This window comes from Nansenia antarctica (assembly GCF_963989245.1).
Source record: "Nansenia antarctica genome assembly, chromosome: 2".
Taxonomy (NCBI): domain Eukaryota; kingdom Metazoa; phylum Chordata; class Actinopteri; order Argentiniformes; family Microstomatidae; genus Nansenia; species Nansenia antarctica.
The window spans coordinates 76,537,600-76,561,919 of NC_137675.1; the positions used below are offsets into that span (position 1 = coordinate 76,537,600).

Sequence of the window (24,320 nt, forward strand, 5' to 3'; positions counted from 1 at the left end):
TTGCACAGAGAGGAGGTACAGAATCGACCGCACCCCCCTTCACCATAAGCTCAAAGCTCATTGGGTCAAAGTCACATGACTACAAAAGTAGCCAATCCGATATCACCATTCGATGCCTGTCTGACGTGCTCTCTGGCTAGACAATTCTAATTAGTGAAGAGTCAATTCATCTAAATGGTACTTTTCTTCTGGTCCAGTCATAGATAGATATGAGATTAACAAGCAATCTGAGCAATTGCAATAGTTGAGAAGGGGGGGGTGATGGACATTGCGTTATTCGACATGCAAGATAAGGATAAGTCATTTAGGAAAATGTACCATTATGTTCTCGCCTGATCTCCTGTGCAAGAAGGGCAACGGTGCAAGGCTTAGGTGAGTCAGTGGGATAAGCACAAATGAACTGTTGCACTCAAAGAAAGGTGCACTAGGTGTCACTGTAGCTTCATAAAAATGCAGTTGCATACCATCCCGACATGAAGATGCCCCCATTAGAACTTGTAAGAGGCCTTGGCTTTCCCCTTTGCCCCCATAATCATTACCTGCCACTCAGATGGGTTGAGGACGAAGCTTGAAATGAACTTAAGTACAATCAGCACGGAATTTAAGTTGAACACCCATCAAAGACCTATATTCTTTCTTCTAACATAGGCCTACTGGCTTTTGTTGTGGCTCTGAAATCTGCGAAACTCTCGATCCACCTCCATTTCAGTTGTCTTAATGAATGCTGACTTGCTGCGAACATTCTAGCGTCTAATGAACTGTGTCCGACTCCAACTGAGTGCTACTTGTCAGTGATGATTAAGGTGAGATGGAGGTCTGTTCCAAGAAAGGGAGGAGGCCAAAAATGTTCATTTATGCAGGCTCTGCCTTTTACCCTACAGGAAAGCTATACATTTTTGTTTGGCCTAGCATGATTCTTGCATGAGCAGGAGTTCTGATCTAGGATCAGTTTTGCCTTTTGGATCATAATGAATAAGATTATATTTTATGGCTAGGTGAATCAGCACTCCTACTCTGAGAATACACAGGCCCTGAAAAACATATACTCTAAAGAAAGTGAATCAGACAGTCTTGTAGGGAGCTTTCGCCCAGCTAACTGTTTTTCATTACAATAATTGCAGCTGATGGAGTGAAAAAAAACAAGAAAAGCAAACAAGCATCAATTCCTACCTGCTGAGGTAATTTCGGTGCTTTTTCACCTTGTCACAGGAAATTTCCATCCAACTCTTATTGTCCAGCAGGTTTAACAGTATGGTGCCACTGCCCCCAACTGTAAGTCCAATTTCTGGTTTTAAACCAAAGACCACAAAATCAAATGTTGTGTTTTTCCTCCAATTAAAACTCAAGAGTGGAAAAGGGTATCAGGCAACATGACGTTTATTGGGAAACAGTACATTCAATGCCACACATACAGGTAGCTTCTTTTTTTAAGTCCCCAGAGAATTGGGGAAAACAATAAAGGCAATAAATACACACACATAGTACGTTCACACAATCCACAATCATGTCAATGGCATTACATATTTGACACAAACTGTATATTTTTCACATCTTCAAGCACTGGTAAAAGCACAGCCTTTACTTAGCTTTGGCGTAGCAGTATATTTACATAAGTCACTGACTTAATATGTTGTGTCAGAGTGCACTCTTTGAAAGTACAAAACCAAAATTCCACATACACATGCAGATCAAAGTATGGAACCCCCCCCCCCCAAAAAAAAAAAAAAAAAAAAATCAAACAAACACTGAAAGCTATATTCATACATATCTATAATTGAGATGTTTGTTGTTGAGCACTTATTTTTACTTATTTATTTAACCCATTGTATCCAGGTTAGTCTCATTGAGATACAATCTCTATTTCAAGAGAGACCTGGTCTTCAAAAAGAGACCTGGTCAAATCTTATAGATAGCTTGAATAGCACATGAACGTATATGTATATCCACAGAGTCTCACGTTGCTCTGTGGGGCGACAAACCAGACCAGAGACTCTCCGTGGCCGGACCCTGTGCTGTAGCTCTGGGAGAAGCTGGTGGATCAAAGCCAGGAGGAGACCGGGAGGCTACTGTGCTACAGTGTCCAGTATCCCCTTGAGGCATACTGTCATTCCCTCAGTCAGATTCAATATGAATCCACACAATATTATAGGACTTTTCTTTTGTTTGAGCATAACAGGAATGTTCATCATAAAAGTGTCCGACTGCTCCACGCGACAGCCACCAACACAATAGTCTTTACTCGGTCTTGAACGAACTCATTCATTAATTGATGGATTGACTGGCCGATTACATTGGTGATATACTCCATCTGGTGGATGAGAGTTCCATCTGAATCCCAGACATTCCTATTCGGACCTTGAAAAGATCCCTAAAATGCCTCTCTCGCTCTCTCCCTTTCTCTCTCTCACTCTCTCTCACTTTCTCTCTCCTTCTTCTTTTACAATGGCCAAACAAGAAAACACATACTGGCCCCTCTCTCTCTCCCTCCCTCCCTCCCTCTCTCCATCAGATCCGGCTGACAGACTTCTTCTCAGAGCCGATGAAGGAGCTGATGTCCCAGCCACGGAAGGTGCTTGTGTGTATGCTGGCCCGGCGCTTGGTGATGCGATAGATCTTCCTCAGGACGGCTCTGCGGAGCAGGATGTAGACCCAGGGGTCCAGGATCTGGTTCCACGAGGCCATGCGAACGCCTATCATCATCAGGTTGCTGTAGGTGGTCTGGTCACTCCCTAGGGAGCCGCTGACGGAGATCAGGCCAAAGATCTGAGGAACACAGATGATGAAATTGTGATAGAGGTCACCTTGGAACCCAGAATGTAGTTTGACTATATGTGGAAATGTAAACTTCATAGATATAGCTATGAATAGCTTTATTGATGTAAGCGTTCACAGGCTCTTAAATCAAAATTGTGCTCTGGCAAATCTTTATTGCAATCTTTGCTACAAATAACAATGAGCACAAACGGTTCCTTATTACTAGTTCTAATGTTTCCCTAACAACATTAAAAAATGCTAAGCTGTGCCTGTTTAGTTCACACATCAGTTAAGTAGGCATAATTACAGGTTGGCTGTTTTTGTTTGAATATTTGAGCTGCAAATCAAAAGGTACTGAGAATAATGTCTTCCAGGTGAGGAAATAAAGCCATAATTTAACCAATTGCAATGCACATCATGTTTTTAATAAAGAACAATGGATTACTTCAATGCTATTCTTTTGAAGGGGGGAGGGGGACTTTTTCCATTCTGAACAGAAGCAGCGATGACAAGCAATAGGCTGCCATTGCCAGCTGTAATTTATAGCAACGTTTTTAACTCACACCAGCGCCTTGTTCTCTTTCATTCCTCATATTTTAAGTATTAGATTAGATTACATTAGATTAAACTTTATTGTCATTGCAGAGTACACCTACCCTACCAGACAACGAAATGCAGTTTAGCATCTAACCAGAAGTGCAAATAGTAATATACTGTAAGAACATGATATAAAAACATGAGATGAAAACATGACAATGGCAAGTACGGTAGATTAAAGGTACAGTATATACAGTTATGAGCTATATACAGTTAAGTTAGCTTGTGTGCAGTATGTAATGATGTATAAAAGAGGCTATATCAAAGGGGTATGAGCATACGGTATGTGCAACGGTAGTATTGTAAACACCTGGGGTACCTGGGGTGCGAGGTATCAGGATGGAAAATAATTTCAATGCCTCACTTGAGTAATTAATGTGACATATTAACAGTTCATAAAGACGTTTTGGTGTTGGAATTGTTAAAATGATCTATGATTGAAAATCATAAATCATCACTCTGCTCAGCATAAAATTCTTTTATTTGGCTAATATTTATTCTTTCCCTAACATTCGTCAGGACGCACCACTGAATCTCAGAAATAACTAAAACTCAAACACCCTAAACTAATTCCCTGCAGGAGCGCTTGAAGTCCTTCATAACTTGCGTTAACTGCCTCAATCAATTCTCATTCATTTCACCTAGAAAAATCCTGTTTCTACATTACTCTCAAATGGGGAGATCTGATGTGTTGTGTGTATAAGTATCAACTAGAAAGTTATTTTTTTTAAAATAGGGTTTAACAGCAGGGTGATTTGTTATTGTTAGCAGATAAAAGTTACAATGTTATTTCATGCCCATGAATTTATTATGCTGAATATTTGGAGACTCACATTCCTGCCAACCTTAGAAGAGTTATAACCTTTAGAGTTTATTATCGTATAGAATGTATCTGACATGCAAGCTTCTTATTTGGCGCAACAATATTTTTAGAAAGGCCTGAGAATACCATCTTCTGTTGTCATGCCTACAGCTAGTCAATGGAGAGTGATGCCAAGGTTGTTTTAATGAGCTGTACTTAATAAAACTGTAATTTCCAGAGTTGCAGTCTATTCTGCTTCAATGCCCTACAGTGGATATAGAATTTTCTTTCAATAATGACATTTAGATAGATTTCTCCCTAACATGCCTGTGCATCATGACTCTCATTGACCTGAACCTTCTCAAACTCACCAGCAGGGGGCTCCAGCAGATGCATGAAGTGACCATGATTCCCACTAGCTGAGCCACCATCTCGATGTCATGTGACTTGGCTGAGCGGCGGTGGCCGTGACGACAGGTCTTCCTCCGCAGCCTGGCCATGACGAGCGTGAGCCCGCTGATGGTGTTGCACACCAGAGCCACAGCCAGGGAGGCCAAGCCCAGTCCAGAGAACAGCATGACAAAGGCCACGTCCGTCCCCTGTATGTCCCCCAGCACCCTGATGAAGCACCAGGTCCCGGGGTACTGGTAGGTGTAGGCCCCCAGCCTGAAGAAAGGCAACAGGGCCACACACAGAGCCAGTAGCAAGATGAGAGCCACCGCCATCTTGGTGCGCGCCGTGGTGACTAGTGAGGTGTGGAGCAGGGGCTGCGTCACCCCCAAACAGCGCTCGGTCGCCATGGCGCAGCCCAGGAAGATCGGGCACAGGCCGAAGAACACCATGCTGCCCCCCAGGAACTGGCAGGTGGCGTGGGTGACGGCACGGGCCTCGGGCCCGGTCCCGGCCGTGTACAGCCTCAGCACCAGGGCGCCGGGGATGACGTGGCCAGCGAAGTCTGTGACCACCAGGGAGCTAGCGAAGAGCAGGAAGGTGGCCTTGGAGCGCCGACGCAGCCGCTTGTAGGCCTTGGCCAGGATGACCAGGGCTACGATGTTAGAGAGGATGCCTAGGGTCATGGAGAGGCCCGCACCCGCGGCGCTGCTCGGCTTGCTCTTGGCCGTCCCGTTCTCCATTCGGACCATGGCCTGCACCTTATCGTCCCCCCAAGTGTGATTGGATGGGGGCAGGGCAGCAGCCAGGTGGGAGGAGTTGTAGTGCTGCATGGCCAACCTCACTGCAGGGCTCTGGTTGTCATGGGGATCCTCTGGGTGAGACCTCTGGGTGGGCACTGATAAGGAAGTAGAGACGCTTCAATTAGTACACTTAATTGGAGGAGAGGAGCTTATGAACACACTTAATAGGAGGAGAGGAGCTTAGATGAATACACTTAATTGGAGGAGAGGAGCTTAGATGAATATACTGAGCCCACTGCAACATTCAGAATGGGTCCTTCCTTGAATAAGAAGTATATGGACCACAGGAATGGCTGTTGCAATTTTAACAGCTAATGGGAATCCCCAAAAAAACAATATACAAATAAATAGTATTTCATAGCCAAAACTGTAGTGCTCTATAGATGCATAGTAGAGATAGAAGAGACACACCTAATGGATATTCATTCAGCATTCAGTTTCTCCCAAATAACCTTATCTTAATCTTATTTGTTCTCCATTATGTCAGACTGGCTGGTGGAGATAGAAAACAAAGGACACACCTAATGGATAATGGATAATGGACAATGGATAATGGGCACACCTGATGGAGTATCCATTGCATTGTATTGCATGGAATGATATGAGGAATTTCAACTGCCACCAGCCTCCAATGGTCAGACTATATCACTGTCATCATCCTTTAGGTACTGGATACAAAATCCTCTCAGGTTTCATCTCAATGTGCTTTGCAATGTTGGGAATGCAACGCAGGACAAGTTATGACAGTTACTGTTGACAGACCCGTACAGAGCAGCCAACATTGCCTGAATGAATAGAAAAGTGCTCTGTCATGATATCTAGGCGTAGTCTCTGGGCACAGAAGGTGCTACCCAATCAGACTGGTCTTATTCATACTGCAAAAAAGCAGGTAATGAGTCACAATGTTGCCTCATAACTGCCTTGCTACCTTGCTTGATCCCTCTAATGTAAACATCCTATGCGTACAGTGTGTACACTGTTGTCATATCACTGTATGATATGGTTATACACTTTCTGTGGTTTTGCACAGTGGTGTATGGGCGTGTATGGTCTAGTGATGTGTGTGTCTCTATTCATAACGTAGTATCATCTACTCTACTCACCTGTACTGTACTCTATTCTACTGTACTCATCTCATCTCTGCTCTACTGTACTGTACTCTACTCATCTATACTGTACTGTACTCTACTCTACTCATCTCTACTCATGCAGCAGGATGAATGGCTCTTGTCACTGTCAGAATCTATAGCAATGATTTGTTATTGATTGGAGCAGAGAAACCTTATTGTTCATCTCTCTCTCACACACACACACACACACACACACACACACACACACACACACACACACACACACACACACACACACACACACACACACACACACACACACAGTAGGGAATGCCGCTGTCAAGCCAAACATTACATACTACAATTTTATAGGACGAATTTGCAGACCATGCTGTGCTTTTCCCATCCAAAATCAGAGCTGCATACACTTCACTATGATGAATGACAGTTGAAGATGTCTTTATAATCTTAATCATTTAACTTTTTCGAATATAATAAGATATAATAATCATATAGTATTACATGTCATCAAACTGAGAGAAACCTGACCGTTGATTGATGAAGTGGCAGCCTAAACCGCATCAAACAACATAAAAATGTCAACTGTCATTTGTTTATAAAAAAACAAGAGATAAAAAACATACCCTTTCACAATTGTACATTTCATTAAATACAGACTGTGATGGCTTGACGATGGAAAACGACTATAATATTAAATTATGGTTATAATTGCGATTATGATTGTGATTATTGGGTGATTAAGTTGCATATTGACAGAGCAAAATACTATACACTCTTATGAAGTGTGTCAAAAAGAATAGAAAAAAATACAAAGATAATGGTAAAATTATAATGATATTATTACCTTTTCAGACAGCAAGTCCATGTGACAAATAAAACCTTAACCTCCTTTAGTTTCAGACGTCAAATAATTTTTTCTTTTGGCACGAAATGTATAAGTTCTTAAAACTCGAGATAAATCCAATAAAAGTTGAAAACGTGTATTCCAAGGAGAAAATCATTAACGGAGAGTTGCAAGTGTGCCACACTCTCCCTGTAAAAAAACATGTGAGAATGCAGCAAGTCAACCGCTCAAATGGATAGTCTCCCAGTCCCTTCTAGATCGCAGAACTTTTGCTATTCAACCCGTTTTTATATGGTGGGCTTGTACCGTGACTGCGCAGCGTCTGCATACTTGGGCGTCTCTGTGAGTCCGTGAAAAACATGTAATCAAAGCTGTGAAATCGAATTGTGGGTTGGCTACCCAATAATTAGAGACACGTGTCAGTTTAGAAACATCATCTAAACAATCACAATTTTTTTTCCTTCTTAAAATGTAGGGTAATCTTTTTAAAGGCTTTTTCTGCCCTACCCTTCACCTGGCCTGTGTGTTGCAGATTATGGCAACAAGCTTTCCACATTTTCAGGTGTTGCCTGTAACACAGTTTACAAAATATGACACTTAAGATGGACACACAGATTACAATTGTCATAATCTATAAAATTATGTAATTCAGGTGTTCTGTCAAGCAGTGGAAAAACCCATTCCAAATACCCTCTACGCCACCATAAACAGCTTGACCTCCATCTAGCTTTAGTAAACCTGTGCTAATGCAATTCTGTTGATACCATGATCACCCTCTGTGTCTTTGGGATGTTTTTTATTTATTTATTTATTTATTTTATTGGATATCCGCCATACAGAGGGTGAAGAGGATCATCATGACATCAATGCAAACCAGATCTGCCCCCCGCCTCCATAAACAACCCTGAGGCAAGTCTAGCCTGTAGCTACAGCTGTAATCTGCGTACTCGACACAGTGTTGACCTCGGCAGGGACTTTAGGACATTAGGGCAATACACAATACACAAGACCAGCTATAAGCTCTGTATTTATACACCCTGCAGCACGTTTGGATTACAACTGACACAGTTGTGTGGGGGAAGAGCTGCCGTACTCAAGTTGAACGATTTGTACGAGGACTTGTTTTTCAAGATGTTATATAAGCAATGACAATATCCATAAGGAGACCCTGGTGGACACTGATCTATAACTATCAAGGGGATTAAAGTATGCTGCTCTTGTGATGCTCAGGGTTTGAACCTAGGGCTCCGCCCAACCTTTAATAAAGCCAATCAAATGATTTCTGCCCCTAGAGCAAATTTGACCTTGAAAGACCTTTGCATGTGTAAACCTGCAATGAGCAAGGTCCAAGGGCAACACAGGCCAAGGGCTACCTCATCAGAATCACAATCACAATCAGAATCCAGAATCACAATCAGAATCACAATCACAATCAGAATCCAGAATCAGAATCGCTTTTATTACATCTCAATGTAAAAGTACACAAGAGTAAAATTATTTGGTTGGGTTCCTCAACATTGGCATTGCAGCATTCAGATACAAAATCACAATAATAATAATAAGTTAAGTAATAAATGAGTAATAAAGTAATAAAGTGGTGGTCATCACAACTGCATGCTTCCAAATGACCTCTGCTACACATGATCCTTTTAGTGAGAAGAATCACCTCTGCTACACATGATCCTTTTAGTGAGAAGCAGGAGGAATTTGACCAACTATGTCATCATTCAGGTGTACTACTAGGCCACACTGCCAGAGTTCCTCAGCAGCCTTAACAATGATGGTCGATGAGCCGAGGCCCGCGTATAGGGGGATCTCCTAACCTACAGTATGGCCCTTTCATGGGCTTTACAAAATCATGCAGAGGAAATACTTCCCTTGACTGACAGCCTAATGAAGCAAGCAATGGAATCCAGTCAGTCTGCCAACCAGTTAGTCTGCCAACCAGGCAGCCAGCCTGCTACCCTACTCCACAGACCCACATCAGAGACAGGTGCAGGTGTTTGCTTGGCTTAAGCTGCCCATGGAACTGACAGGTAGCTGCAGCATAGAACCTGGAACCTGGCTAAGATCAACAGTTTATACGCTAGGAGGTAGCCCTGTGGTCATGAAGGGAAGGGAGGAGGGGAATAGGATGGAGAGAGGGTGGAGAAGGACAGTTACATTGAGAGAAAAGTGAGGAGTACTGTTGCTCTAGTTCTCAAAAGTGCTCTACTCTACAAAATGCAAGTCCAAAGAATGCTTATTAAGCATTTACCACGCTGTACTATTGACACAGCTAGAGAAACAGGATTCTGGTGAGGTAGACTACGACAGCTCAGGATCCAAGCTTAAGGCAGGTGGGGAAAAAGCTAACACCTATTAGCGTCAGACAAAACACCCTTCCTTCTCTTCTACATGTCGACCTAAGTAAATCTGCCATGATAAGGCCTTGACCAGCCAGCTGAACCAATGTTAGCTTATGAAGTCAAAATATGTATTTGTTTCTATACAATTCTTGTTTCTTTGAGGCTTTGTTTATCTTGTTACTTTGATGAGGGATTTGGGGCGTGAGCCTTGATTTCAATCTATTTGCAGTTGAATGAATCTCGCTGACATCCTGAAGACGTTACACCCTCATTATTTGTCTATTCCTTTCCTTTGTAATGTGCCTGAGGAAAACGCACCCCTCCTTTGCGATTGTAATGTATCTCACACCTTGTCCTTTGTTGGGAATGATATATGGAGGACAGCAAGATATTTCAGTTATTCTTTGAGTTTTGGGTTAGGCCTGTCCATTCTCCGGTGTTGTCCTTGACGCACATCAACGTATGGTTGAAACCTACAGTTATATGTAGCTTTGAAACTGTTAAATTGGTTATTTTGTTGATATTCTATCTCTATTCTCATCAAAACAGCACAACATAATCATGACCAGGTTATCACAGAGTTTACCATCAATGTCTAATGTTCACATGCATTGTTAATGAGACCTGGAGAGAGAGTCATCAGCTTCAGTTATTAGCCTGAGCGTAAACTCCTGAAATAGCATTTGGGGTATTCTTAATGGAATCTAGGATCCGATATGATCGATTGTCTGTCACACAGGGATGAGCAAATCATTGTCAATCATTATTAACCATGAAATGTCTTTTGGAGTCAGATATAACGTAATGTTAACTTGTGTTAGTTGTTCGTTTGATCATGTCCATGACTGTTAGGAATAATCATTGGGAATAAATGTATGTCTTATGTTTGACCCGTCATCTATTCTTCATTGTTTTATTTTCATATTCTATAACTTGATGTGTTTTTATTTAATTGTCTGGAGAAGGTTCTGAAGTCTTTTGGTGCGGACCTGGATCTGATAGAGAAAGCAGATATCCCATGACACTGGCTCTCACCGAGACCAGCACCAGACAAGCATCACTAACTCAAGATGCTACTCTCAGAGTGGAGCTGGGTGTCTTTAGTTGTTGGTGTTGGACCCCAAGGCGAGAACCCTTTGAAACATAGCTGTTTTTTCTTCTGGTTGTGGTCCTACGCCACAAGCTTCAGAGCCACTTTGACCCACTAATCCCTCTCTAGCAGTTAGAGTAAGAAAGCTAGTGTCTGGAGTATCATTTGGCTTCAGATAACTTTTTCCACTCCACACTGTTTTGAAGAGGATGCCATTGTTCCAATTTAGTGATTGAAGAAATTGCCATTTGGCTCGAATAACCCCAGCATGTTGAACGGTTGGAACCCAACCCCATACCCATTTAATAACCACAAAATGAAGTAAAAAATAAAGAAATAAAACTCAGCCTCTCTCAGATTCTCAACCTACAGCACTGAAAACCTGAGAGAGGATGTCACTTCAGACGATCCAGACTCTTCCCCAGTCAGGTACCGTCCAAGATGTTTAGCTGCACTGTAACTGGACACACATATTTGATACCATTCCTAATTTCATTCTATACTTCTGACTCCATCAAGCCTCCCCTGTTGTAAGTGTGTATGTCAGTATGTGATGTGTTTTTTGGAGGGAGCAACCTAAAATCATTAGGTACAGCATTTCACTATGTCAATTAAAGCTGTATGCGTACATGACAAATACAATGTGACTTGATTTGATTAGATTTTACTGTTATTTTCACTTATTAGATTTAGATTTAGATTTGACAGTACTATAGTGCCTTTCTTGGACGGTTGCCTTGCTACAAGTAATTTGATCATAACTAATTTACTGTGCCAAAATCAAAAAACAATTCATAAATTCATCCTCTGGCTCTCTCAAACACAGGACAAACATGCCAGTGTTATTTATGTTGTATTTGTGGTCTGAAGTCCTCTTCAAGCCCTGGATTGAAGACCTCTGACTGTGAGGCAGAGTGCCCAGGTCCGGCGACCAGGTCACATGGTTTGGGTTTTGGAGGGGAATGCCTTACCTCACTTGGTTGTCGGCGGCTCCGCGGCTACGCAGCGTGGCGTCTCACCTCGTCCGCTGCCTTGTAAAACAACGATCTCTTGGCTGGACACATCCTTGAGCTTCATAAAACTCCCAACAAAGTGTCCAACAGAAACTTCAAGCCAGCCTGGAGGGAGTACACTGGCAGCAGCTGAAGCATTTGAAATAAGCCATGTGTTCTTGAAAGTCTTTTTTATCAGCTATATCTTTTAATTTCATTTCCATTGTACTTTCCTCCTTTCCGAGGCGGTGTGTGCACTGTCCTTTTATTTTATTTTATAGTGTCACGGTTATTACCTAACATTTACTACATTGTGACAGCTCTTCCTGAGTGTCACAATTTAGAGTCCTTGAAAGCAGAAGGAGGACAAACAGGTTTGGTGACAAATTAAATAGCTTGTCAAGTTTCCACTGCCCCCAATCTCAGAACACCTGACAAACACCGTCATAAAATGTGATATTTATTACAGGGATATAAAACCATCCCCAAAACATTTCAGGATTTTGTATCCTGTTTAAGTAATCCTGCTTCTTCAAATCCTGTTCCTTCATGCCATGCATATATTTACTCACATTGGGGAATGTGGTCAAAGTGGAATCTGGAAGATAGCACTGGAACGGCTTGATTTGGGATAAAAAGGGACTGAAACACTCAATCAACGTGATTTCCGCTCCCCTCAAGCCTTTCTACTCTTTTCTCTTTCTACTATCTGATGAAAATACTGGCGCGCCTGGATGGGGAGATTAGCCTGACATTTAATCAGCAGTTCATTGGGAGTACACACTATGACAATCAGGCCTCGAGGTCGGAAGAGCCTCCAACGTCTTGTGAGCATCCAAACATTATGCATAAACCGTGTGAGGAACATGAGGAACACGAACTCTTCAACTCAACCACTTAAACCCTGCTATAGGTGCACCCCATGTATCACAATGAACCTGTCTTCAATGAACCTGTCTTCAAATGTCTGCCTCCAGCAGCCACCCCTGAGGTGCTTGAGCTGTACTGTAGGTATTCAGGTGAGAGGGCATTTAACACTGCTGTTCAACTCCTCCTCCTCCTCCTAAATGGTAAATGGACTGCACTTATATAGCGCCTTATTCCAAAGCGTCTGAGAATGGCCTCTCTTTCACCAATTCACACACACATTCACACGCCAATGGTGGCAAGCTACCATGCAAGGCGCCGGCCCGCTCATTCGGAGCAATTGGGGGGTTCAGTGTCTTGCCCGAGGACACCTCGACACGTCGACAGGAGGAGCCGGAGATCGAACCGCCGTCCTTGCGATCATTAGACGCCGGCTCTACCTCCTGAGCCCCAGCCGCCCCGATCCTCCTTCTCCTCCTCCTCCCTTCAGATTCCTGACAATTGCACAGACACTGCTGCCCTAATCACAGTTGGTTTACCACACACAACAAAAATATGTCTGTCCTTCCCTTTCCCGGCGTGGTCCCTCGACAGAGAGCCAATGTGGTTGTGGGGTCTGGAGAGGAGAGGAGAGGAGGGGAGAGGAGAGGAGAGGAGAGGAGGGGTGGGGTGGGGTGGGGAGGGGTGTGGAAAGCTGGAGAGGGAGAGCTGGATGCTTCTGAAGAACATTTCTCTGAATGGAAAGATGACAGTCAGGAAATCAGGAGTGAGTGGCATATTCCTTTTTGAAGTAGCATGAAAATAAAACATGTTTTGAATTTCTATTCAGGGAGAGAGACAGCTTGACACCTTATTCTCTCCAACAATAATTCCGCTAAATGTAGTGTGTCTGTGTGATTCAGATGATAATGGAAGTAATTGCATAAACACATGATGGACACATATGGGGGGGGGGGGTGTATGCATGTCTGTTTGTGTGTGTGAGTGGGAATGTGAGTGGGAAGGGGGATCATTTTGGTGTAACTGCTAACCATTCCGGTGAATTGTCCCTCCTGCCGATTTCCCTCCAATTATCAACAGACTCCCCGGAATGAGGAGCTCCTATGGGAACCTCATCGGCAGCCATAACCTTTTCACCGTGCATTGGATTCCGTAATTGCTCTGAAAATGTACATGTCTCTTTTAATGAGTTAAACGGGCGGCTTGAAATGAGACGTTTGTCCCTGGCGGTCTCCCTGGAAGAGCCCTACCAGTAATGTCCGTTCTCATAGACCTAGTGTAAGGCTCTGGGTGACCCTGAGAATATGGGTGTAATGTCAAGACTTTGTGCAAAAAGATTTGTCAAGCAGCTTCTCTGTACCAAAAGTATGTCTTTTTGGTTCGCTGCAGCTCTATTACATAACAATGCTCCATAAAACACAACTACGCAGATGGATGTTAGATTCTTGTCATAATGAATTTCTCTCTCTCTCTAATGAACCCTTAAACACATACACACACACATAAAGACCACCAACATTCCTGCACGCACGCCCACATCGACAAGAACAAAACAACCGAATTAGAAAATGATCAAAAAGAAACAAGCAAACAAACCCCAGACAGTGAGAGGTCGGAGGATATCTTAACCCTTCAGTATGTGACTGAGTATATGAACCCTGTCCCCCCTGAAGAAGAAGAAGAAGAAGAAGAAGAAGAAGAAGATGATGAGGAAAAAGACTGTCCCTGCAAGGTATCCTGGGAATGAAAGTCAACAAATGAGAAAGTAAAGTGTCCCGGTTCCAGTGACCTGTAAACCCCCCCCCCCCCCCCCCCCCCTCTCCGGCCCCCACCGACTCATCCTTCGGAACATGGGAACTTAACCTCACAGTAGAGAAAATCACTCACATCCCACCATGCACTGCTAAATGAGGGACACATTTCAATATCCACTCTAGTATACTGTTGAGGATGATTGGTCAATAACAGCCATTACCATTTCACTGTGCATTGGATTCCAATAATTGCTCTGAAAATGTACATGTCTCTTTTAACGAGCGGCTTGAAATTAGACATTTGTCCCTGGTGGTCTCCCTGGAAGAGTCCTGAGAGGCTGGAGGAGTGTGTGTTGATTCGATCTCGCTGTCTAAGTCGACTACCAGTAATGTCTGTTCTCATAGACCTAGTGTAAGGCTCTGGGTGACCCTGAGAATATGGGTGTAATGTCAAAACTTTGTGCAAAGATTTGTCAAGCAGCTTCTCTGTACCAAAAATATGTCTTTTTGGTTCGCTGCAGCTCTATTACATAACAATGCTCCATAAAACACATCTACGCAGATGGATGTTAGATTCTTGTCATAATGAATTTCTCTCTCTGTACTGTAATTGTTCTCCGACAGTCACACATTATGAACCCATAAACACATACACACACATAAAGACCAACATTCCTGCATGCACACCCACATCTACAAGAACATAACAGCCAAAATACATAAAAAAGCAAACAAGCACACAAAGCAAGAGGTCAGAGGCCAAAGAAAGGACATCTTAACCCTTCAGTATGTGACTGAGTATGAAGAAGAAGAAGACGAAGAGGAGCACCATGCACTGCTCTGCCATGACACAGCTTAAACGAGGGACACCTTTCAATATCCACTCTAGTATACTGTTGAGGATGATTGGCCAGTACATGTTGCTTTAGTCTATGTGGCATGCTAGTGTGGCTATTGGAACACATCCGAGATTTCATTTATTTGCATGAAAAGCGGATAAAACTTGACCTTTAAAACCTTCCTCCAACCTGACTAAACCTGTTTACTGTGTGAGTTAGGAGTACAGTCCAAATGATGTGCAGTGTGAATGATTGCACCACAATGAAAATGAAGATCATGGTGCAAGCTCTTCCTCGGAAAGAGGAAATGTCGATGTTTCAGATTCGGCAACTCGTGTACCTTTGAGATCTTTTGAGTTCTCAGAATTAGCCTTTTGGAGCTCAATGAAAAATCCTACACTAAATCTTGGTAGGTCAAAACTCTGAGTTTCAGAGGAGCATTTGAATGCACCATTTGTCTTCATGGGCACAAAGCAAAGCAACGTCTCTTTCATTCGGTCATCTGTATATCATAGTGTGTCATATTACAGATCTGTACAATGCAAAAGCCCCATTTTCTAATTCATCTGGTTCTGTGAAGCTTTTAATGGCTAATCCGATGCATTCATTTCTGCTGGATCAATGCCCTGTCAGGGAGCGAAATGTTATTTATGGTCTCCATATCTTTATAAAGTACTTAACATTCATTGCATGTCTGAATGTGGGGGCTCTAATAGGGATTCATGGTTTTGGTGCCTCTTCCTCACCATAAGGTCAATTTGCTAATCTATTTTCTCATAGATGAATGTACTGTGGTATGCAGAAAACTGCCTAATGCAGTCCTGTCCAAGACAGATAGCAAACGCTGTTGTTTTGAATCTATTTTCCAATATTAGTCATTACAATATTCAGTGTAGTCTGTATACTGTAGCAAACCACATGTTTCATTCTCCTTCTATGAACTGTGCACTTACTGCACCTTGCACACTCATTGCACATAACGTTGTATTGTACTGTGTTGTATTATCTGTTTTGTGTCATTAATATGTCAGTGAATGCACACACAATACCGTTCCTCATTTCATTCCATGCAACAATGAGCCTGTCCTCCAATTTCTACCTCCATCAGCCTCTAATGGGTGAATGTAGAGCTCCCCACCATGCTGGAAACAAATCGCACCAACTTCTACAAAAACCTCCTGTATCTTGTATCCTATGCTCTGTGCTCTACCACTGCCTGTCTTCCACAAATGGTCGGTATGACAACCATGTCATCTTGGATGCCTGCATGCAGCAGTTATTGAGACGCCAACCTTCTCATTCTTTTCTCTTTTCACCAAACCTGTAATGAACGACCTGCTCTGCTGACTCACTGCAGTGTGAAATAGCAGGGATGCCGAGCCGTGACCCGCTGTCATTAGGCCATAAATCAACAGGAATGTCATCATCAGACGATGGTAATCTGAAAATAAACTTCCAACTGCATTAGAAAGAGTGGGAAAAGGTTGTAGGTCGGGGTCTGAGATAAGTGCTATGGGCACCAGGGTTTGACGGATAGGCCCTAAATCCCTCTGTAATTATGACCTTGTCTCGCTCTGCTGGCTCCGCTATGCTGCTGCTGCTGCTGCTGCTGCTGCTGAGGAATAACATCGGTCTATGAGGCGAGTGATGTTTGATTGTGTGACGTCAAAGATCCAGGAAGGAGCTATAAAGGCCCAAGGGAGATATATAATGGGCTTCTTTCATCAATGTGTTTTAAAAAAGAAAAAATCTGCACATAATTGTATTTAGTTTTTTGTTGTTGTATTTAATAGTTTGTTCATGAAAAAAGACTCGCATGCAAAACCGACGTGTGATTCATGAATCGTAAGGCAGATGTGTCGTATGTATTTATCACCCACTCTGAGCTCACTCAGTGACATTTGCATGACATTTGAATCTATGTCACCAAAGCTTGTGTAGAAGGAAGGATCTTTCAGTAGCACTGAAGTGCCCTCTGTCATATACATACAGTAGTGCATCATAAGACTTGCTGTCAGCTGTTGAATAGAAAATGGCCTCTCTTTGTAAATAGGCTTTTATTGTAAACTCATGAGAGCCAGTGAATGCATTCATGATGAATTACAAACTGGTGAGTCATACAAACAAACTTAAATCACTAATAAATATCAATAATATTGATTAGAGACAAAGCCCATCCTCTGATTTCTACTTTCAACAGCCTCCCCTGGTTGAGATAGTGTTGTGGTTTTATATCATTTTATACTGAGAAATATAAGTCTCTCTACAGTTTGGCGAATCTAGCACTCAAGGAAGGCCCATTTCCTTCCTGGAAGGGATGGGCCAAGATCTGTGGTGCAGTGAATAATTCTGACTATGGACATAACTTGTGTAATTACAGATTTGTATAATATGATTGGTTCCCAAGAATAGTGACCTCATGACCAAGGACAGTTCTATAAATATGAGTCCCACCCATCGTTGGGGGCTTTTGGCTTTTTGGCTTTTGCTTCTTGCTTATTGGTCTTCTCTCCGCGCTCATGTAACTTTGCTTTGGAGACAATTGATTTAGGCTCTTTGTGCTTTATAAGTTTTACTCAATCTATTCAATCAAAGCTGGTTGAGAACCACTGATTCAATCAAACCATGAAGAATGATTGGAAAGTAATACACCGAAATATCTCTACGTGTGTGTGTGTGTGTGTGTGTGTGTGTGTCCATGCATGTGTATGTGTGTGTGTGTGTGTGTGTGTGTGTGTGTGCAATGTGCATGCATGTGTGTGTGTGTGTGTGTGTGTGTGTGTGTGTTTGTGTGCGTGTGCGCGTGCATGTGTATGTGTATGTGTGTGTGCATGTTCATGTGTGTGTGCATGTTCCCATTCACATCCACTGTCTCTGTAACCAGCTTTCCACTACACAGGACAGAGGGCCAGTCACCCATTTCTGAGCACAACCACCCCAAACTGTTGAGGGTGACCTCCTGGGGGTGTCCTGTTGGGGGTGAAGTCCTGGAGGTGTCCTGTTGGGGTTGACCTCCTGGAGGTGTCCTGTTGGGGGTGACCTGCTGCCCTGTTCCCCCACCCCTCTCCCCATCAATCAGACCCTGCTGCTAACAAGATGATGCTCCTAATGTACAGTAACAGCTCACAATTTCATCTGTCCGTTCCTTCCTGTTGTCTCACTCTCAATAGGGACACCAATTTAAAAAACTAAAGAAAAAGACATACCGGTACACCAACCACCCACCCTTCTCTCAATCCCAATGTGAGATCCATTTGTGTACTTTGGACTTTGCATGAATCAGTCTATTTGAGAATGGGGGCATATTTTGAGGTACTATATGTACATATCAAGATTTGGACCACTGTGTGTGTCAGGAAAACAATGTCGAGGCCAGTTTGTCATGGGAAAAGTGATAATAGCTATGGCTTCATTCTTTCCCATTGGCATTTGGACTAGCTGTGTTTGTTTTGGTGTTGCTTAATGTACGATTATTTCCTGATAGTAGCATTATAATATCAAATTGCACATATTTCATATTACGTGTTATTATATTTCCAATAAAGAAAAGAATCTTCCGGTAAAAAGTATTGTCATAGTTCTCGTAATATCAATCAAGCCAATTTTAGAGACATCATGGGAAGAATTTGTCATTTGTAATCCGAACACGTGCTAAAAGCGTATCTGATGTGTGTGTGTGTGTGTGTGTGTGTGTGTGTGTGTGTGTTTCTCTCAGATAGCGATAAAGCTCTCAGACTAATGATCTAGCAAACATCATAAAGGGCTTGAGTCACTCCCTTTAATATCCCATAGAGACTTGGAGCAGGATGACATAGTCAGTTCACACCCAGCCAGATGGCAGAGGACGCTGGCCGAGTCTGGCCACCACACCACGGGGCCCATAAAGATACAAGGTGACAATAAGACTGTGAGGACGTATCTTAGTAACGTGTTTACACACATGTAGTTTTAAAATCTCAAGTCTGTGTTTTGTATTCTGTTTTGTCTGCACTTCCTTAAGTAAAATGGACTGCACTTATATAGTGCCTTATTCCAAAGCGCTTTACATTGGCCTCTCATTCACCCATACATTCACACACCAATGGCGGCAAGCTACCACGCCAGCCCACTCATTGGGAGCAATTTGGGGTAAAGTTTTCTTGCCCAAGGACACCTCGACATGTGGCCAGCCGGGGATTGAACCACCGAACCACCTACCTTGCAATCATTAGACACCAGCTCCTGAGCCACAGCCGCCCCAAGTAAAGATCCTTTTATTGCTACCTACTCGTCTGACTCCCTTTATCCGCACCTGGGTCCTCTTACTATACCAAGTACACTGAGTGACATACTAGTAGTGGTACTATAGAGGTACTATAGTCCTGGTACAGTTGAGGGGGTGGAGGGGGTGGAGGTGGGAGGTGGGGGACATGAACCCCACAGTAGGGGTATTCAATGTCTGCTGAATTGCCTTAGAACGGACAGAGACAAACATGGGATAGATTCCTGACAAAACATCTCACCGTCCAAGAAAGTTGTGGACAGTTGTATTAAAGAGGCTTAATGGCCATGAGATTAACTGTTGAGGTTTGACCAAAAACCCTACTTACTAACATGCCAGGTTTACTTAGAGACCCACACAGGGCCAGAATGTTTAGAACTTGGTTTAGAAAACTGGCATTGGGATTATGGCATTCTCAAATTATTCCATGTCCATAAAGTGTGCCAGTAAGAGAACTAGGGGAGGTCCCATTGACTTCAAGGGATAGAAAAATACTTGTTGGTCAGTTTACAGCTGAGCCAGGCAGGCAATGGTATGCATAAATGGGGTTTTGCGAGAAGTACTGGTTGAGTGAGGAGGGGTCAAAGGGACACACACCTCAATCCAGTATATACTAGTGAGGTAATAGTCATTTTCTTTCTATGCCTTTTCCTGTAATTTAGTTCTGTAATAATTCTGGCCATTCAGTTATGAGGGAAACTCACAAAGCGAGTTCTGTCCTGTGTGCGACCAATCAGAGGGCGGATCTCAGAGAGGACTGTGGTGGTGGTGGCGGCAGTGGCAGCGCACAGACACAGCCTGTTAAACGCTGAATGTTATGCATGGTACCGTTGTGCCTGCGCCTCTTATTAGTGGCCAATTCATGTATTTTTACCCAACAAACACACACCTGGGAGATTACGAAAAACGTTTTTCAAATTACATTTCCAAACACCTCTTCCCCATCTCTCCCCAGGCCCCGCCCCCTTTTAACACAGCAGCTGTCCTATGAGGCACATGAGGCTGGGCGGATACTCTATGTGTCAACACGGACAGAGAGATAGGAAGGCCAAACAGTGTTTACATGAATCTTGTGAGTTGTGGTTACTGACTTGTTGTGTTATGCAATCAGATCCTCTACTCTTCTTTGTGTCCTCGGGTGAGTTGGCTGCTGAGAGCTACTGGCTGACTGTGTCTGAGTCTGAGTTTAGACAACCCCCTTCTCCTCCTCCTCCTCCTCCTCCTGCCCTAGTACTTTGCTCTTCGACGCCTCTGTGACTACCTCCCCTGAGTACTCCCTAAAACCTCTCAATTTCCGCATTGGATAGACGCACTTCCAGTCCATCCATCCTCCATCCCCCCCCCCCCCCCCCCACCCACCGCTGTATAATTGCTGTTAATGCCTCTGATATATGAGTCAGGATATTTTGAGTTGCCAAAGAAGACTAGAGAAAGACTAAATATAAACTTTTTTATCTTAAAAAAAAAAGAGATTCTATCTTTCTGCGAGTTAATCATCCACGAACAAGTAACGACCCTCTAAACATGGTGATATCAGTTTGCAGAGGCCAAACATAGTGAGTCATTTATATATTTAAAAGATTCCATCAAAACAGAAGCCAGAAAACTGTGTAGCAAGGGTCCTGGAGAAAGTCCTGTTAATGTTATCTGGATAGAGGGGCGGCTATGGAGCAGGAGGTAGATCAGCGGTTCAAACCCTGGCTGGCCACATGTTGAGGTGTCCTTGGGCAAGACACTGAACCCCAAATGGCTCCCAATGAGCGGGCCAGCGCCTTGCATGGTAGCTTGCCGTGAATGTGTGGGTGAATGAGAGGCCATTGTAATGTGCTTTCGGAAAAAGGCGCTATATAAGTCAGTCCGTTTACCATTTAGAGAAAACAAACAAACAAAATGCAGGGCTCTGGACATTTCATGGTGAACACAAATTGTTTATGCATAGCAGACCATGGTCAATCCTTTGAAATACTTTGAATGTTTGCTTGAGCCTGCCTGGAATGCCAAAGTGAGAGCTGTTTGCAGTTTTGAGAATATTCCATTGGCTCCCTTGTGCAAGGCACCCTCAATCAAGCACGGAAACGTATTTGAAATTGTTTAAAATACTATTTGAACCCAGGTCTGTATAGTAATATTGGCTCTTCTGAGGACAATACGTTGTAAGCCCTTTTTTCTGGGAACCTAGGGTCTGATCCCACGGTGAGACTACTATCTTTGTTCTGCTGTATCAGATTGATCAACGAAGTGCCATGCCATTGTCTCGCTCACAAATACCCCATTAGTAATATTCCATAGCCTATTGATACCAAAGGAAAGTGTTCAATTGTTCTATTCTATCTTATCTAGTGACCTTGACTGTGCCTATTGTATAGTAGTGTAGTTAAGAATGAAACGGCCCACAGAAACGTGTGTTTGATACCGTTCCTCATTCTGTTCCATGCATTACAATGAGCCCATCCTCCGATTTCTACCTGTACCAGTCTCCATTGATCAATTCTCACCAGCACTGGGGAGCATTAATATACCTTTTCTTTCTTCACATTATTATTTGTTTACCTAGCACCGGTTATGAAGGTTCTTTTGGGATGCCCATATTACCTCTTGCCTTCAACATCCTGTAGTTAACCTTGATGTGGAAGAGGACCCAATGTGGTTCTGTGTGGTTGTGTAGCTGGTCAGGAGGTCTCTGGCAGGGAAGTCTGCAGGAAGTCCTGTGGTTTTATTTCCCATGGATATTATGTGGCATTGTGTGGTATTAGTGGTTCTGGTTAAAGCATTTATGACTATACAACTAGTATTAGTACCATTACATTTCCCTGACTCAAATGTTCTGCAGTGAACCCATACATGTACTAAACACCCCCACTGAAGGAATTCAGAAATGCATTTTTCCCACAGGGATCCCTAAAGTCCAAGACCCTAACAATGCTGGCTTTCACCCAGAGTTAAACAAGGCAATAATAACTCTCTAATGGAGATTGCACACACAGTGAATACTTTGTTTGGTAATGCAGACATGATCACTGTTAAATGCTGATGTAAAACTTCAATTGCAGGACTTTGTGTCCAAACTCTGCAGAATGTACAGTAGTTCAGTAGAATCGCCTTGTTTGGAGAATGGAGAAAGTCCTGGTTTCACTCCCTCTTCTGACTGGACACGCACGCAGGACAAGGCAACCTCAGGGGTCTGGGAGGTCATCGTATCATCTCTGGTATATGTTTTGCTTAATAGGACCCTCCAGTAACTTCCTGGAACGGATCTCCAAAGCTCTATGTAGGTGGTCGTAGTTATCGCTATGAGGCAGTTACATTAGCACACAATCACTAGAGAAAACTGTCCTTAGCAATGAGAAATGAAAGAAGAAAAAACATCCCCCTGGATGTATTCATTTGGAGACTAGCTTGGCTACACTACCCGCGGAAGCTGACAAACATGTTATGCTTATGTCGAATATTTCTCTGTTTCAGTGATTAAAGAAGAGGTAAAAAACTCCTGGCCAAAGTTTAAAAGTATTTATTCAAAAAAGATCGGGTCTTCAGATTACAGGCATATGAAACAGTCACAACGTGATTCGAGGTAGTCAGCAGATCAGACCGCTCGAGCCTCTGCACAGAAGTTTTATAGCGGCCCTCAGCCAATCACATCACAGTATGTTCTTGGCCAATCATGATCCTTCCTTCTAGGCCTCTGATTGGCCTAGACCCTCGGGGGCGTGCATATGCGTGTGTGTGTGACTGCGCATGTGCGACAATTCGTGTGTGTGTGTCAGCGCATGTGCGACAATTGAAAATCTTCCGAGATCGTTTGTAAATGAAATAATAAAAGTATTTAATAAAGTGTATATGAAGTAATAAAAATATACGTGAATATATGTGTAAGATATACGTTATATAAGAAGGCTATTAATGTGTAAAAATATACTACACATCCCCCCTCGGACCACCCAGAGGGTGTTCCGAAACTAAATGATCACATAAACCAAAACAAAAACACAAACCCCACATATCACAGCTAAGAAAATATAAAAAATAAAAAAATAAAAAATTAAAAAATAAAAAAAATAAAAAATAACTATTAAGAACCCAAAGACATCATGCAAAAAATAGAAACCAACCAATAATAAAAAGAATCTTGAAAATAACAACCACAATTAAACTAAACACAGTCCATCATGCACAAATTAATATAGAAACTTCCAACGACCGATGTTTTCTTTGTCCTTGAAGCGCCAGGGACAGAGGTTACTAGCACATGAACCCAGTTGGAGAACAGCCTTTACCGCTTTCTCAGATTGATATCCTTTCCCAGTCAAGAGTGTTTTCTTCGTTGTGCTAGGAACAGAACCGCTTTCCTTTCTTTGCATAACCACCACACCACTACTCAACTGACATCAATCACATGATATAGAAAGAAACAAACCGTAATCGAAGCAATGAATCATAAAACATCACTTAATAAACAAATCATCAAAGGAGGAAACAAAATCAGAAAGCAAAACAGAATCCAGCTTTTGCTCATCAGCTACGTTGGTCAACATTAAAGCATTAATAGGAACATCAGAAATACACTTTCCACAACATTTGATCAAAATACCAAGTAACATAATACAGATGATAATGACAACAAAAATAATAGCGACGGACCTGATCATATTACCAATACCTGAAAAAGCAGAATCAAAGAAATCTAACATATTCCAACCGTGTTCTTTATGTAAATCCTCTACACCCTTCTTGTTAGATTCATGAAAATCATGCAAAGCGTTACCAGAATCCGAAATATAACTGCAGCATTCACCGCCTATCAAAGCACAAGTACCACCCTGACTGGCCAAAATAATGTCCAAAGCCATTCTATTTTGGAGAGCTACATTCTTAGTTTCAGTCAATTCAG

The 24,320-nt window shown here is 42.7% G+C and overlaps 1 protein-coding gene across 1 annotated transcript in view; it reads right to left on the bottom strand.

Moving 5' to 3' along the window:
• Positions 1–2,505: 2,505 nt before the first annotated feature.
• LOC308150638 (prostaglandin E2 receptor EP1 subtype-like) overlaps positions 2,506–24,320 on the bottom strand; it is a gene marked incomplete at both ends in the record, with an annotated part of 49,248 nt that continues 27,433 nt past the window's right edge. Inside the window, 2 exons of the mRNA XM_080523447.1 lie at positions 2,506–2,763; positions 4,525–5,441. Coding sequence (XP_080379573.1) covers positions 2,506–2,763; positions 4,525–5,441 — 1,175 coding nt within the window. The remainder of the gene's footprint in view (positions 2,764–4,524; positions 5,442–24,320) is intronic.